Source organism: Notothenia rossii (assembly GCF_949606895.1).
Source record: "Notothenia rossii genome assembly, chromosome: 9".
Classification (NCBI taxonomy): domain Eukaryota; kingdom Metazoa; phylum Chordata; class Actinopteri; order Perciformes; family Nototheniidae; genus Notothenia; species Notothenia rossii.
The window spans coordinates 55,746,157-55,764,502 of record NC_136907.1 but is presented as its reverse complement, the minus strand read 5'-3'; the positions used below and the strand labels follow the sequence as shown (position 1 = coordinate 55,764,502).

At 39.1% G+C, this 18,346-nt stretch overlaps 1 protein-coding gene across 3 annotated transcripts; it reads right to left on the bottom strand.

Moving 5' to 3' along the window:
• Positions 1 to 6: 6 nt before the first annotated feature.
• LOC307018312 (sodium channel protein type 4 subunit alpha-like) lies at positions 7 to 18,044 on the bottom strand. Of its 3 annotated transcripts, none has more exons than XM_079648505.1 (5): positions 17,920 to 18,044; positions 4,825 to 5,131; positions 2,338 to 2,455; positions 1,335 to 1,425; positions 7 to 374 (listed from the first exon to the last, which is right to left on the bottom strand). In XM_079648505.1, the coding sequence occupies exons 2-5, from the start codon at positions 5,089 to 5,091 to the stop codon at positions 242 to 244; spliced, it is 609 nt and encodes a 202-aa protein (XP_079504631.1). In that variant the 5' UTR covers positions 5,092 to 5,131; positions 17,920 to 18,044; the 3' UTR covers positions 7 to 241. The 3 variants fall into 3 exon arrangements, with proteins under 3 accessions (XP_079504631.1, XP_079504632.1, XP_079504633.1); XM_079648506.1 differs by having other exon boundaries at positions 17,925 to 17,978; XM_079648507.1 differs by lacking the exon at positions 17,920 to 18,044 and adding an exon at positions 12,643 to 12,949.
• Positions 18,045 to 18,346: the final 302 nt, after the last annotated feature.

Sequence of the window (18,346 nt, the reverse complement as noted above, 5' to 3'; positions counted from 1 at the left end):
AAATGTCCCATCTGTAGGATTGATCTCGTACAATGCATCAAGAGGTCACCTGTCTAATCTGCCATCTGCTAGGCTCATTGTCTACAGTCACTTTGACATCACTGAACATTTTCTCTTTGTACAATAACTGAATGACTGAATTAGGGTGGACTTTCTTGTGTTGTGTTTCTGCACAATGTATCCACTCCTCATGTGAAGTGAATTGATGTCAAAGTAAATAATACATGTATGTCATAGTAACTTACGCCATGATGATGACGGTGAAGTCCAGCCAGTTCCACGGATCTCTCAAGAAGGTGAACGGTACTATACAGAATCCTCTCGCTAATATCTTTATCGCAGACTCAAAAGTGTAAATGCCAGTGAAAGTATACCTGGAAAGATTCAGAGAAATATACAGTTCAGAATGCATTTGAGCATCGAAATAAATCACAATCAATATCAACAAAGACTCTAAGACAAAAGAATACAAATAAACAGAGCAGGGTTCACACTCTCAATTGTTTGAATACAGCTGATGATCTGATGATTTATGGTGTCTTTATTTAAGAAGGAGTAATTTCTCTGACAGATGTTGTGCAAAATATAAACATGTATATAAAGTATAATGTTGATCTTCTCTTTTTTCAAATTCACTAAAAACTGAAAGGGCCCTATTGTGCTTTTTGGGGTTTTCCCTTTCCTGTAGTGTGTTATGTAAATGGTCTGCAAAGACTAAAATCGGAAAGTTCATGCTCCCACTGCCTGAACCGCCTCCATTGGATTACTTCCATAACATAGTGACAGAAGGGGCGGGACATCCCTAAGCGGTTAACCAATCACAACAGAGCCGGCCAGCTAACCAATCAGAGCAGACTGGGCTCTGGTTTCAGACAGAGGGTGAAACGAGGTGCTACACAGACAGTATGACAAAAATAAAGAGCTTTTTGAACATTAAAATAAGGAAACATGTCACAGTAGAGGCACAAAATACAATGATGTTTCTGAAAATAAGCCCCTTTAATGGCTAAAGTTGTATTGGCTAAGTCAACGCGGATAGCATGCTACATGCTAAAAATGCCTCTGGCCCACTGATGATGACATTACAAGACCACATCATGCACATCACAACATTTCTGAAGATTTTAGTTTAATTTCCCAGCACATGCTTTCTTTTAACATGCCCATGGGACGTTCTTACTGCAGTAACATTACGTGCTTCGTGTACTTACATGAACTGACTCTGCAATCATCACTGACAAAACAAACCCCAGCAGAGCTACACATTAGAACACATTTCACACCGTTTGAATAGTTTTAAAATATATATAATCCTAAATACTGTGTGTACTTACTCCAGGTGCTTGGTCCATGGTGCCGGGTCAGACATGGCCATGAAGCAACAGTTGGTCAGTATAGTGAACATTATGAACAAGCTGAACAACGTGGAAAGAAGTTAAGGAAAGTGTATTGTGAATAAGTGACATACAGTAAAATAAGCTTTTTATGGTATACCAATAACGTATCACATAATATGTATTGTAATCCTATGAAATATACCCATTAGGATAAACCATCCCTGTGTGTGTGCCAGGGATATTAAAACTACAGTAGATGCAGATTATGGAAAATGTTAGCAAATTCCATTTAACATTACATCTGGTGAGTCATATTATCCTTGGTTTGATGGGAAGATAAACAATAACAAAGAATGTACTATCTTGAAAATCATTAAAAATCTTCATGGTAAAATAATTAGAAAGTCCTAAGAATATTCTTATGAAATGTAGTTTGAGTTTCTTTAAATAATCTAAATATTATATTATATTTAAAAATCCCAATACAGCTCTTTAAATGTAGAGAGCATAATGATGTCAGTTACACAAGGAATCAATAAAGGTTGTTAGATGTTATATGATTTCATCGATAGATGTTTTTCTCATCTGTAACATAGAGGAGATCCAGAGGGAACATTCCTTCCAGCATGTAAAGGACGAATCGGCTGTCTGAGAACTAATAGGCTGCCGTCACATGATGTAAAATCTCCTTGCTCTTATTTCATTTCAGAGATTAAAAGAGGGATATGAGGGGATTTGTTTTGCAAGGCCGTAGAGGACCATTACAAAGCTGTTTCAAAAATGGGAAAATCCAATGAGACCTTAGGGGGGAAATCAGTAAATATTAGAAATTGGCTTATCTGCGAGTATGACATTAAAGGTATGGACTTTTTACAGCATATAATGATAATTATTATTATTAAGCCAATACCAGCACCAGTATACACAGTTACATGATTTTTTTCAACATGTCCATGGCAGGAAGACACACATGCTCTGTGCGATATAAAAAAAGGATATGAATGGACTAAAACTTTGATGGCGAGTGTTCTTATGAAGTGAAATGGACTAAATATGTAAACTGCAGACGTGGCACTGAATCTGAAGATGACCTTCCCTTTGTTAAGTACTATAAAAGTCTGCAAAGAAAACAGAAACAAAAAAACAGAAAGTCAATACATTTCAAATTACATTCCTTTTTCTTCCGTTCTGCAGAGGTAAGCCATCTTCTTAACCCTCCAGCAGATTATGGCGTAGCTCTGTCTACAGTCTACCACTCAGTCTACCATCTGTGTTAACCCCCACTATCCTGCCTCCAAGAAAGCAGCGAGTTGCAGCAACATGCAGCCAGAGAGGCCGGGTCAGATAATGGAGGCAACTACAAAGTGGGCTGAACCTTTCCCCAACAGATGTGGCTTTTATTTAAATATATGTCCGCCTTTGGATAATCCTCCCGTCCAGTAGCGCATCACATGCCAAAACAAAGAGACCATGAGAATAACTGCCACGTTTTATTTTTTCATCTGTTCATAAGCGGCCCATTAATGGGCAGAAGCCTTATCTACCGACTCTGCAAATCAAAACTTGTTAATCCTATTTCTGCATTTCACAAAAGACGCAGTCGCTCTCGTCTTATCTCGGGGAAGAGAGGTTTTGTGGACAATTTAACATGCAGGAATGTCTATTAGTCGTTGAAGGATTATTTGAATTATTTGAAGGATTAAAGTAACGTGTTATGGCAGGAAAGTTAAATCTGGTATATTCATTTTAATGTCACCTTATATATATTCATGTGTGTTAAATTTGAAGGGACAAAGTATATTTTCCCTCCCCAATATATTGAGGTGAAGTCTTTGTGTTTAGAGAAGGATGGGAGCAGGGGACATCCTAATTTGGGGATAGCTCCAAGACTCTGGAATGTTTCCCTCATAAAAGAAGAGTGTGCGTTACACATGCTTGGGGCAAATATGTGTGTTTTCATTGCAGTAAATATATGTGCTACATGATTACTGTTCAACTATACCTCTATTCTTATTCTTTCATGTGTGGGTACTAAATGGCTACAAACATTGTGGAGAAATTAGCTTAAACATGTTTTATTACTCTATATGAAATGGAAGCAGCTTTTATGATAGGGACGAGAGAGCATTTTCAGCATGTCAATTATCAGGGAAATCTGCTTGTTTTCAATAGATGTGTGTGGTTAATTACTTTGTATTAATAATAACAGTATGTGTAAAGGAAGCTGGAAATATGCAATGTGAAACCTTTTATTTGAAGTAAAGATGTGAACAATAGCTCAAACAAATGGAAAGGCGGTAGGACAAATGAGTGTGTTCTCTATATTAGGCCTGTGTGAAGTTTGACTATTTGAAAAGCATCTCTAATACTGCTTAAGAGCATAGGTAATGTGTTCCTCGTTATTATTGATATGAAGGTAATTTACATGTATTACGTATATTTAGCCAACTATAACAACTATATCTTAAAACATACTTTTAACTTGTGTGTGGTAACCTGAGGGGGGGAAGATGGACTCAGGGACAAAGAGCCATAGAGGAGATGTGTGTGTGCTGGCTGCAAGATGTGAAATAAGATAAGGAAACTTGTTGTTTAGAGCAGGTTCGTACCAGACACCAAAAGGTGTCTGGTCTTCGTCAAACTGAAAGAGACTTTTTGTTTCCGGGTTTCTTCTGCTGTGTCGCACTGATTGGGTGCGACAGGCCATGTGTTGGTCTCTCCCAATAAGATGACCTCTGGGGGAAAGCACGCACACACCTCCTCCTGTGTTTTAGTATGAAAGCCTGTGTTTTCCTTTGGTTCGCGCTCTTGTTTTTGACCGGCCGTTCCTGAGACCTGTCTCACACGTGGTAGAACCTGAGCCCGGAGTAGTCTGCAGAGTGCTTCGTGATTCCTTTGTATTTGTATTGTTACCTTGTATCATTAAAACAAGATTATTGTTTCACTTGCATTCTGGTGTTTCTTAATCCCTTCCTTTTTACGAATTTACCCAGCTTATCAAACGACACGCGGAGACGAGGTTGGTTTTAAACATCCTCCAAATCTCCAACATCGTATAGAAGCATCATTGACATTAATGTAAGTGAATGGTTGAAATGTAAACCTATCAAGACATTCACAGGAAGAAGTCGTAGAATTATGGTACAACATATTTCAAGTCTGTCAGGTGTCCATATGTAGCCTACATTGAAACTGTTTTTTCTGAACCTTTTCATGAACCTAGTCCGATGTCTGTTGAAATACCATAAAATGTGGCATATCTCTCCACAAACTCCTTTAAAGTATATGTATTGTAGAATAAATCATAATCAAGCCATTTCTTCTTTAAGATCAGATGGTTCAAAATTCAGTTTCAGCTTCTCTTATTTATATATAATCACATTCATTAAACAAAGATTATTGAGGGAATTTGTTTGAGGAAAATGTTCTAGACTTGCTGCAGAGTTTTAGTTAACGCCCACACACAGACAAACACAGAAGCACTCACCCTCTTGTTCTTGTAGTAAAACGGATCAATGTCTTCCAGTGGCACCCCGATGAGTTCTTTCGGGATTTCCCCGAAGATGCGCGGCAGCTGCTTGCCTGCCTCCAGGTCAGCCCTGGGTTTGGGGGGCTCTGCGTTCCTGTGAGCCTCGGGGCAAGCCTTGACGTTCTTGGCCTGCTCCTCCGCAATCCGCTGCTCCAGCGCAGCCAAGGATTCGCGAGTGAACCGCCGCAAGCCATCAGGACCCGTTGGTAACAGCATGGCTGCCATCTTTTCATCCTGATTCTCCTGTACTAGAATTTACTTACAGCTGTAGGTGGGTAAAGTAGTAGGTAAAGACAGAGGAAAAGTAGAGACAGAGGAAGGTGAGAGAGAATAAATAATCTAATTCAATCTCCTGAAACAGCAATTTCCATCATTCCATACACAGATCAGATCAGACAAAAGCATACATCTTGAAAATATAATATAATAGGGTTGAAAGGGGAAATAAGGTGATTAGGGTTGTTGTATGTCTAACTTCAACAGTAGTTGGGTGACATACGAGGCATTTAAGATAGGTATGTATGTTATCTAAAAGCTGAGGAGATGTTCATGAATGAAATCCTAGAAAATTGAGGAGGCACATTTTTGGTCATCATAATTATTAGTAGTGAAAAGCAGGCCTACTTGTCTGCAACAACCTGCAAGTGAAGGCAATACCCGAAGTGCCTTACACCTGCTTTATTTCTAACGTCAAGGCAAAGCATAAGTAAATAATAAGTCTGATTGTTTGAGCTCTTGCAATGCATTTTGAATCTCCAGTTGTGAACCTTTTATTCTTCAACCTTTTCACCGCGTATAAAGGCTAGCTACTTTTTATTAGATATATTCTCAGTCTTAAAGCTGATTTAATCTATATTGATGGATCATCTGATGTGTGTATGCCAAAAGAGGTTGCTTGTAATGGCAAGAGAGGGTAACTACCACACCACATTTTCTACAGAGCGTTTCAGAATATTTCAGCTTATTGTTCTGGTTTCACTTTACTTTGCTAACTGCTGTCATTGACATTATTTCCAGCTATACCAAACTGATTTTGGTAGCAATAACAAGAAAGTGACTAATGGACTTCCAGGAATCCCTAATTATTCTACAAAAGGAAACTTATAACATCAAATGTTTAGTTTTTTCTTAAACCCAACCAAGTTATTGTTGTCTAAACCGTTTGCAGTGCAGGCCATGGTGCAGGCGCTATAGGATGGAAAAATTATCGCTTTGTCTTGGACTTTTGTAAGAAAACACAAACGTACACATTTCTCAGACGTTATCATAAGTACTATGAGGATACATTGATTACAGTGTTTAAGCCAAAAGTCATAGGGATGGCTTTTTTTGCACCAAAAAAGTAACAATGCAAATATATGATGTTTAATGGAAACATGTAGGATATATATGTTTCCATCACTGGGGCCCTTCTCCTTTTCAAATATGATGTGTTGACTATTTGTAGGCTGGAGTCACTGGGTGCATCTGTTTTTCTGATTGGAGGTCAGTGCTGAGGGAGGTCCAGAAACACTGACCAGCTCCCCGTTATCCAACTGCCTCTCAAACTAGGGCAAATCAAATTTATATAACACATTTAAAAAAATGATTTTTGGTCAAGCCAAAGTCCTGTACATGCTATAAAAACACTTTACTGCGATAGCAAACAGAAGACAATCAATTAAAACAGCAAATGTAAAAATCAAATACAGGGAAATGTCAGGAGTCGTACTCCGCTCTGACTAGAAGGCCAGGGAGAAGAAGTGAGTCTTTAGTGTTGATTTAAAAACGCCTTGGGTCTGGGCCGACCTCACATGGAGGGGCAGAGTGTTCCAGAGCCTAGGGCCAGCTGGGCAGCCATTGTTGTGAGTCAGAGGGATTAAGTCCACGGTCTGCAGTTCAGACCGAGGTCCTTTACCAGCAACAAAAAATGACTACTCAAATATACTTTTCAGATAATCTTACTTTAGTTGAGTGTTCCCATTTCCTGGTTCTTTACTTCATTACAATTCAGAGACAGAAATTAAACTTGTTATTCCTTAGAATATTATTAATACCTTTGGTTACTTTGAACATTCAGATTCAGAATAAAAATACTATTGACAAACCATTTATTGGGGTTATTATTTTAGATTAAAATAACCTCTATTGAAGTCTTAGTGAAAGACACAAGCTATCTGGCAATAGTAGAATGTAAGTAATGAACAGATTAATGCTACGATTAAAAACCAATTAAATCATATGTACTTCCTCCTCGTCTGGTCACTTGTTACGCAGCTGCCCGCTACTGCTGGACACTATGATAGTTAGAGTGAACCTACATTGTTAAGTTACGGTCCATAAAACCAAAACAACAAGCTTAAAGGCACTAAAATGCTGCATAGACCTGAGGGGACGTTCAAAGTCATACAGCTATTCGAGAACAAGAAACTGTTGCAATACAAAAAGATTAATATTCCAAAATAAGATTGACTGAAATCTGAAAATAGCAGAAAACCGACATCACTCATAGTGATACATTTACTTTGTACAAAGAATATTTCTAGGGCATTTCCCATAATTTGCATCTTAATAATGTCAAACTTTGGCCGTATAGCACATTTTAATATATTTTATTGAATCAGTTTGAAAAATGACAGACTAAACGATGTTACTAATTTGACTACATTTTATTTTTGGATTACAATAATCCTAATTTCCTTGATTCTTATAGAATTAAATAAAGTATAAGTGTGTGATCTGATCATAGAAAATAGTCACTGTCTAAATAAAGACAAACCTAAAGGCCTTCCCACTCCCAAAAATATCCCTCCCTATTTAAGTCAGTGACCTAGTCTGATATTATAATAACTAAAAAAGCTTTACAAAAAGAGGATTACATTTCTGTGTTCCCCTTTTGACAGAGAAAACCCATGGTATCCTTTTCATATTGACTAAGCTCAGCGAATTCTCCATCTCCTCCTGTCCTGAAATGCATTGATCCCTTCACACGTCCAGCCAGACGCTAGTTATCTGCTTTACTTGATCTGCTTATTTGGCCCAGGTTGATCTCAGATCAGCTCGTCTCATAAACTCCATTGCTATCAAAAATAGGTCTATTTGCAACGTCATAAAGCAGATAAACAGGTTCAAAGCACATGTCTGTCAGGATGTGACAAATCACAGAAACACGGTCCTCTGGAAAGAAGAAATGACAATGACTATAGGCTACTCTGTAGCTTACATCATCAAACTATACATGAATAATATAATAAGTTAGTCAAAGAGAGGGAAAATTTGGCTCTGCGGGTGGTTTGGATTTGCCGGCTGGGAAAATAAATGTAAAGTATTAGATAAAGTATTTTAGTTGAATTAAATTGAATTCCCATAACAGCCAGATGTGATATGGTCCTCATCACGGCAAATAATTACGATAATTAGATTTAAAGTAGAGAGCAGCCATGGACTGGCACGCAAACATAGCCCACATGTTCACACACACATTCATAACTCTACAATAAATAACATGATGTCATAAGGCAGAAGACCTGTAGTGATTTGAACTAAAGCTTGACTGATACTGCATTATGCACACCATATGTTTGTTTTCATATGAACAATAACTCCTACCATTTTTTGTGTGACTAAAGGCCCTGACACACCAGGCCGAAATCGGCCGTTTTCGTTAGTCGGACGACGAAGCGTGCCCTGTCGCCCAAACTCAATTTGGTGTGTCCCGCATCGTCGGCCGTGGCACGCCTTATTTGGTCTTTAATGGCCGACGCACGGCCGATTCAACATGTTGAATCGGCCGTGCGTCGGCCACAGGCAGTCGGACAAAGAAATCACTCTGATTGGCTGTTCAGCTAGCGAATCAGTGCATGAGAAGCGAAACGGTTGCTTGAGAATGTCTTCCACAAGCAACACTCTAATGGCTGATAGCTCCAGTACCTCACAAAACCTGTTTTCGATGGACGAAAGTTAAAATGAAACGCACACGCTATTTGTTGTTTGTTTAGATCACGCAGTCTGTTCTTCTTCTCTGTCTTCCGGTTGTTACCTCTTTTGAATGACGAATACACACTACCGCCGCCTGCTGGTAAGGAGAGTTATTGCCACTCACGCAGGAGAACACGGCGACACAACAGTCGGCGTCGGCGAGTTCTCTGGTGACTGCTTGGTGTGTCAGGGCCTTTAAGCTCCTTACACACCAAGCCGATTTTCGCCGTCGATAGATGTCGATATAGATGTCGGGCCGTCGATGAGCGTCGTCTCGCCCTACTCAGATTGGTGTGTACTGCACCGTCGTGTCTTTTCGGCTGTGCCGACACCTTCCGCCGCCGATTCGACATGTTGAATCGGGAGGCCGTCGGCCAAAGAAATGTCTCTTGGCTGTTCAGCTAGCGAATCAGTGCATGAGAAGCGAAACGGAAGTGAGAGACCCAAACAAACTATTAAGAAGGCAAATCTGAGATCTAATTTAACTCCAGCTCTCGACACAGGTTCGGGAAAGCCCCATGAGCTTCTCGTTGTAGAGTGAAAATGGAATGCACACGTTATTTGTTGTTTGTTTATATCACGCAGTCTGTTCTTCTTCTCTCGGTGTATCACGCAGTCTGTCTTCCGGTTGTTGCCTCTTTTGAATGACGAATACACACTACCGCCGCCTGCTGGTAAGGAGAGTTATTGCCACTCACGCATGCGCAGTTCGCACGTGCAACTTGGCTGTCGGCTGAAGTCTTTGCGGTGTGTTCCAGAGCGAAACATGGCCAAGACACAGGAGACGTGCAAGCCCCCAGGAAGTGTGCCGGACTCTGATGAAAATATTCGTTGTGTCCAAACGGCGGTACTACAATTTCCGTATCAGTCTGTGACGTCACTGGGCCCAGAAAGACTTTTCCCCATTGACTAACATGGGGAAAGAAACGTCTGTAAATCAGCGGATACTTTTTAAAAAATAAAATAAACTACCCAGTATGAACTACTGTATAGCCCTTATTATAATCATTCGGTCCTTAAAGTTGTAAAATGCACTAAAAGTCAAACCTAGATGGATTTTCTCTCTCCATTCATTCTAGTGAGCCGAGAGTGGGAGCTCTGGCTTAAGGGGCGCATGCTCTGTGAGCTCACGCACATACATCTTCTGCTCTGGCAGCCAGGCATGACGGGTAATCTGTGACGTTTCGATCTCTCAAAAGTTGGGCCATTTTGACTTCATGCACCAAATGAGCAGCTCTCAAAGGAAAGAACGAGACCCCGGCCGTTTCACAATCGCGAGGATGCTTGAGAGGCCCCGCCTTACATTTTCCGCCACAGATTTGGGGAAATTGGTCCGTGCGCAAAGCATTGTGGGGATTTGAAGTACGCAAAGTCTACCCATGTGCAGACTCGAAATTACCCCCAAACCAAGGACGCGGCCTCTGTGAAATTCCAAGTATGCTGGAGATTGGAACAATCCTTCGGCGGCACTCGATGACGTAGTATCCTTGAAATATTGGCTTGGAAGCCAGTTTCCTCGCGATTGAGAAACGGTCCCCGCCTCCCATGCTGTATCCAGTTCTTATTATACATCCATGGTTCTTCTGCTCTGACAGCTAGGCATGATGGGTAATCTGTGACGTTTCGCTCTCTCAAAAGTTGGGCCATTTTGTCCTCATGCGCCAATGAGCAACTCTCATAGGAAAGAACGAGACCCCGCCTCCGACGCTGTATCCAGCTCTTATTATACATCCATGGAGACGTGAGGCGACCATAGACTGTGTATATAAAGGAGGCGACGCGTGGTCCCGTTCTTTGGTGTTCTTTGGTGTCAGTTTGGTGTGTAAGAGGCTTAAGATATGTAGCAGGACATTTTATTGGGTAAAAGTCTTCTTACTCTTTGGTGGAAAGACTATCTAAAAGGGACAGTGTTTCTAAATCTAGTTCAGCATTTTTCTACCATTGATTAGTTTATTTATCTACCAACCAATACATCATACGTTATATCAGCCTGCCTATTTTTTGGTCTAGCTATACTTTTGTACCTTAAGCAGCTGGGGGAAAAGACATTTGTAATAATTTGCTATCTCTAACCTGCGTTCACCCATTTGGAAAGATTGATCAACCACCAATGACTTCTCCTTCTTCTTAACTTAGAAAACAATCTCTGCACATCCCTTACAGGATTTAATAATATATATGTATACATCTAAAGGTCCTCCCTACTGTTTTTTGATTAAATAAATCATGGGGATGTCATTGTATACATTTATTTAAGAATGGGCATTTATGCTATACGCATCTCTCTGACGTGACAATGTAATGCTAATAGATCATATGTTATGTATCATTACAGTGAATGTTTGTCATTTCAGATAAATGGATAGATACATTCATGACAAAAAACTGTATTGCATTATTTTTTTAAATACATGAAAAATCATTAAACCACAGTATATCTGGTTTTCATATTCAAATTATTTTCTTTTTTTACATGTGTGTTATTTTATTGAAGTTTTAAGTAATGTATTTGTTATAGAATTCAAGCAATGGTTTTTATACTATTCTTGTGTTTTCTATAAAAATGCGATTTTAAACATTATTTATGTAGAGACTTTTGGGTATGTATAATTACTAAACATGTAGGGATAAATATACAAACAAACAATTATAAGAACGTGATTTATTTGTTTGTATGTTACTTTATTAGAGTTTTAGCAATGGTTTTAGCAATGGGGTTTAATCCTTCAGAAACTCATTTCAGGATAACCCTTTTTGCTCATATTTGGTGATGATTATATAATCTCTCATGAGGGTCTTTTTAAGACGATAGGCTGCAAAGACCTGTCAATCTGCTCTCTCTCCTTCTAAATCAAGACTATTATACTGTGGAAACAAGTACAATTATGTGGAATCATTGACAGCAGTTTTATCATCAAATTAAACCATATGAATACTTGTGAATGACACAAATTAAGGCAACAACGTTTAAAAAGAGACTGGGAGTCTGACCTTACATTTGGTCTGTACTGGGCCATGTTGTCTGTGCTCTCTCAGAGCTGCATACTGTGATCCTATAGGTGCACAAACTGACCTGACCTACTTCTTCTGCACAACCCTTTCAATGTAATTGCATCAGATAGCTTAAATATGTACGTTACAGCGTATAGATCTACAAAATCAGAGTGGGGAATTTATTGCAATGTCCAGGGGAATGAAATTACGAAAATGACTTTATGAGCGATGCTGTTTCAGATATAGTTTATGCTTAACCTAAACCCACTCCAAAAGGGGAAATCTTAAAACTAAGAAATTCTATTGTTTACATTAAACAAAAAATTGCACCATAAGAGTAAAATTAATCTCAAATGTGAAACCATTTCCTCACATATCATTTTGTAATTTCTCACAAAAGTCAAGGGACATTACATTTTCAACTAGAAAAATGATTTTATGTCCTCCATGCTACACAACACATTTTGCTAAAGTTAGAGATTATCCAAATGAATTACGTAAGCCTTTAATGCTCAACACTGCACATTACAACAAGACAATTATATTTTGTATAATGTCATATTTTTGTATTTTCATATAGACTGTATAATATAGTTTTGTGTTATTTTAAATGTTTTGTACCGTAAAACCACACGATAAAATAATAATAATAATAATAATAATGAGTTTTTGTTTTGTTTATCGAGAAATTCTGCATTAATAAAAAAAAAAACTAAAAGTCTACTCTTCAAAAAGTAGTTTTCTCTCTAAGTGCATGTTCAATGTGAATTAAAAAAAATCTAGAAACAAACGAACCAACAAAAAAAAGTTGACAGGGATACTTACGTATGAAACTCTAAGTTTTACTGCAAAATATTCATAGTTAAGTTCTTTGGCTTTTAGAAGAAGCGACATCCAGAATTTCCGTGCAAAATCCATGACTTCTTCTCAAGGTTTATTCTTCATGATGGACAGAAATCTCCACCCCGACCGGTCTGAACAAGTGCGTCTTATCAACAAAATCCAAAGTTTAGCGAACAAAAACAGACTTCACAACAAAAGCCAGTCGTCTTATCACCTGAAGTTGGACATTTTGAAAGATTTCACAAGTGCAAGACGTGCTGTCTCCTTCCGCCTTCCGAGTGTCTCTCCCTAACCATCCCACAGAGGAAGGTTCCCGAGCCGCGGAGCGAGCAGAGATGCTTCGCGGTGTTCAGCAGCTGCGCAGCGGAGAGGCGCACCTCGGTTTGCCCTTGAGCAAGAGCATGAGGGAGGGAGGAAGGCAGCCGCTGGACCAGGGGATTACCGCTGCTACATGTCCACTCAACATGACAGTGATAAACTGTAGAGCTTGCAATTTGAAAACATCCCCAAAATCGCCCAAAACATACAGAAGCCTATGAGTGACACATTGAATTGGTAATTTTAACTTTTATTACCCAGCGTTCAGAGCGAGAAATACTTTGTGTTCCGTTTAACAGTGTGGTTCATATAACATAATAGGCCTAAGTACATTTGCATAGTTTTTTTTAGAGTTAGGCTATATGACTTTTGTTATCTGAAAGAAGGCTATAGCCTATTAACTTGTTTTGACTTGAATATAATGCACTCGATATTCAGTTCGTTTGAGAGACAGGTGTCTGCAAACTTTTAAAGCAATTGACTTAAATTAATAATGAATCAATATAATTGTTAATAAATTGAATATGGAAACCTGTTACATTTCAACAAACCGTAAAAGGACATGGTTTGAACAAACTGTCAACATTTCTGTTGTGTGTTTCCAATGGGATGTTGTGTTATTTTCTTTTGGATGACCCAGCAGTCTACCGCCAAACGCCTGGTGTTGGTCTCTTTTGCGCATTCTAGTGGCCAATAATATTTTCATTTAATTTCAAACCTTTATTTAACCAGGGTTGCGTTCCGATAATCCAAAAATCAGCTCCTAAATTCTAACCCTATCTCCTATTCCTTGACCTCTGAGTGAAACGTAACGGGGTTAAGGGATAGTGGATAGGAGAATTCAAAAGGATTTAGGAGAAGAGACTGCGGTACTTTAGAGAATCCGAATGCACTTTCACTATCTGACGTGTTTATGATGCGCCAGCGGACGTCATTGTGTGCGTCTGCTGCTGTGGTGAAACTATGGAAACTACAGTGTTCTATACAACGGACTACATGGATGTTTAATAAGAACGAGGGACTCATCTAGAGACTCTGCACCGTGCTCTGATGCTGTTGTTTTATGCTTTATGAACGTGGACAACAGAGAAACATATTCTTCATGACCAAAGTTGTAATTGAAATAAAGTGAAATTTATGCTCGTCACCCTCTCCCTCCGGTCCACATTAATACAAATGATCCCAATACGTATGATTGTATGAAAATATCTTAAAATCAATACAAATGTATTTATTGTAAACGTTAGTCCTTAACACCTATCACTGTGTACATCACCATTCAAACATCTTTTAAAAGTTGAACAAACCCCACACAGCTCAGTGAAATGTTGACTTTATTTGATAATTTCAGTAAAAACTAACGTTCATATTTATCTTTTTGATTATAATACTGATGAACGTTCAAAACAAAGCACTTTGGAAACTTACCACATACGTTTTAAAAATGCTTAATAAGCACCGTAACTTTCATGATATAATTTCTCCGTCATAATCGTTTGTTTCCGTGAACGGCCGACTGTTGTGTGACGCAAATGCTGCGGCTGCAAGGCATTGTGGGGCAGCATTTTCTCCTCTCCTTTCGGTAAGTGAGGTCCAGTGAACCACTGGACCTAAGCTAAAGGAGGTTATAAAGGAAGTTCTTCTTCTTCTTCTTCTCTTGCTTTTGGTGGATTGCAAACAACTTAAAAGGTGCATACCGCCGCCTACTGTACATGAGTATGCATCATCACATCATTCCAACTCATTAACCTATGTTCTAATCAAAATAAAATTAAAATAAATCAATAAAACCATTAAATAAATAAAACAAAACAAAACAAATCTATGTTCTTTCCTGACCTAATATTAAATTCTTTTTCCTACCCCAGTTTCACTCAAGAATTTAAACAGTGCCTTTCTGGTAGCTTTTACTCCCTCTCCTTTTGTTCCCAAAACACCAACCACACTCCACTCCCTCTCTGCCTCTAAGACTTTAGCCTTTAATTGTTCTCTTTCCGCTTTATAGCTTTCACAATGTAACAATATATGTTCTACATCTTTTACTGCACAGTTCCCACACTTGTTACTGTCACTTTTCCCCATGATATACAGCGTACTGTTCAAAGCCGTGTGATTTATTCGGAGTCTAGCCATCATGATTTCCTCCCTTCTGTTTCTTTCTTTATGAATATTAATTTTAATTGTATTTTGTACTTTGTGATAGTCCTTGCCTTTCTGGTCTTTCTCCCACCTTGTCTGCCAGATCTCCATCCCTTTCTTCTTAATGACTGCTTTTCCTTCTCCTTTACCAAGTTGAACTGGTAGTGTTATTTGCTTTTGTAGTGCAGTTTTTGCTAATCTATCAGCACACTCGTTCCCTTTCACCCCCTCATGTGCAGGCACCCAGCAGAACTGCAGATCTATGCCGCTTCTGTGCAGTCTTAACAGGCTATGATTCAGTTCTATGAGAATGTCTTCTCTAGTAGTTGTTGTTGATTGTATGCTTTGTAATATGGACAATGAATCTGTACATATAACCACCCTATCTGGTCTGACCTCTTCAACCCACTGCAATCCTATTATTACAGCAAACATTTCTGCTGTATACACTGATAATTGATCAGATGTTCTTTTTAAAATAGATATTTTAAAGTCTGGGATGTATATGCCAACTCCAACACGCTCTTCCTTGTTCTTAGAGCCATCTGTATACATTTGTAGTACTTTTCGTTCAGATACATACTTGTTTTAATTCCCACTTCATTTATTTGCCACTCTTTTTTCCTTTCTACAATACTCATATCTATTTTAGCTTCTGGGAACAGCCATGGGGGAACACTGCTAAATGGGGTTGCTTTGGCAAACGTGATATTCTCCACTCCATATGCCCTCGTTCTTTCCTTACTCGTCCAGCCAAACCCACGTCCCTGGAATTTTGTATATTCCCAGCAATCCTGTAATATTCTGTTTGGAATATTTTCTTCTCCACTACCTTGTAGTCTGACCCAGTATGACAAAGCAAGTTTCTCTCTTCTGATCTCCAGAGGTGTCTCTCCTGCTTCTATCAGAACTGCATTAATAGGGGATGACTTTATTGCTCCAATACACAGCCGCAATGCTTTATATTGTATTCTATCAATTTTGAAAAGCGATGTTTTTGCTGCTGCTCCATATACTATACAACCATAGTCTATTGTGGACCTCATAATTGATCTGTAAATGTCTATTAATGCTTGTTTATCTGCGCCCCAGTTGCATCCAGCTACAGCTCGCAATAAATTTAATACTTTTTTGCATTTTGTTTCCACTTGATTAATATGCATTTTCCATGTGTATTTGCTATCAAACCACAATCCTAGGTATTTGAACTCATTCACCTTTGTCATTGGACGCTCATATAGTGTTAGCTGTTGGCCATCAATCTTGCGTTTGTTTGTAAATACCATGTAGCATGACTTGCTTTCTGACATTTTGAATCCCCAGTTATATGACCACCTCTCCACTTTTGTAATCGCTCTAGCTATATTCTCCATTACGTATGGGGCATTTCTTCCCCTCATCCAAATAGCCCCATCATCTGCATACAGAGCCGATTGTATGCATGTGTCTAAGCATGTAAATATATCATTAATCATGATGTTAAATAATATTGGACTGACTGCACTCCCTTGGGGAATACCATTTTCTATTTCAAAATAGTTGGAAATATCTGCTCCAACCTTTACTCTAAATGTCCTGTCTGTTAAAAAGGCCCTTACCCAATTGTACATTCTCCCTCCAATACCCATTCTACCCAATTTGATCAGTAACCAGTGCTTGAATTGGAATAAAAAAGGTGCCAGTACTCTAAATCAGCAACAAGTATTTGGCACAAAGTCATAGTATATCCTATAATGCTGGTGGGTTTGTCTCTTTACTGTATATTTTAGAAAGGCTCACTGTACTTAAACAAAATGACTCAGGGTGCATCTGAGATTAGAGGGGGTGCAGTGGTAAAGTGCTATTTTTATAAGTGGGGAGTGGACCTGACACCCTCTAGTCTAGGGGGGTCCGGGGGCATGCTCCCCCGGGATTCTTTTTTTTTTAAATATTGAAGTTAGATGCATCAATCTGGTGCAATTTGAGAGCAAAATGAAGAGATATATGGATACCTCTCAACATCCATAATGAAACAACTGTAAACAGATTTACTTTTTCTTTATGGATATAAAAGAAAGTAAAGCTTGACTCCTACTGGCTGGTTAAATTACTCCTCGTCCCTGAGGCAACTACCAGTTTTTTGTGCCATTTTGCTGGATTTATTTCTCAATAGCGTTGCTGCACAAAGTGATAGCCCTCTAGTTTAAATCTACTACCCAAAAAGAAACATATGGAGATGGGTTACTATTTAAAACAAATTGCAAATCTATTTGGGAAAAGTGGGGCCGGGCCTCAAATCCTATAGGGGGGTCCGGGGGCATGCTCCCCCGGTAAGATTTGTTTTTAAATGTTGGACTTAAATGCATCAATCTGGTGCATTTTGAGGGGGAAATAAAGAGACTACACCCATATGAAACAAAAATGTACACATTTAAATAATCATAAAATGATAAGTACATGGCCATAACCAATAACATACAATATCCAATATGAAAAAACATTGAAACTTGTTTATTTATTTGTTTTTGGTTCATTTATAGTTGTGAGTGTGTCTGGGCTCCTGAATCGGCCTCTCCTGTCTCCCTCCTCTCCCCCCTGCTCCTCTTTGAGGCAACAGCAAAGACTAGTTTTAGCTCTCAACAAGTTTATCTTACCTTTTTTCACCTAGTTAACATTTTGTTTGTATTATTCATGCATATTTTACTCATCACTACCCCCTCAAATGGAAATATGTGTTTACATAGATGCTGACCGAACCGTTTGAGACCCACTGAGATAACTTAAACTAAGTTAACTATCTAAAGACTCAAGAGAGTAATTTACCTCACCAGAGCTGTAGTTATCAGCCTCTCAGTCTGACAGCAAAGGACACTCCCTCCACCTTGTTGTTGAAAAAGCTCCTTATATCCGTTAGCGCAGCTAGCTAGCACCAGATGCTAACAACAATACACGTAACCGGTGCGCGCGCTTTCTCGCTCGCTCGCGCCACACATACACCAATACACACCCTCCCGAGCTTGAATGACACACAGAGACCAATCGAGGGCATTAGTATGATCTGTATGAAAGTGGCAATGTCGGCAGGCCACGTCATGTAGACAGCCAGTCACCCTCTGTGAGTCAGAGTCAGACCCACATTTGCGCTGCGTTGCGTTTACAATATATACGTATATTGCCGGCGGCTGAGTACCGGCATTTTACTTAGTACCGGCATTTTACTGAGTACCGGCACCTTGCCGGTACTTACTAA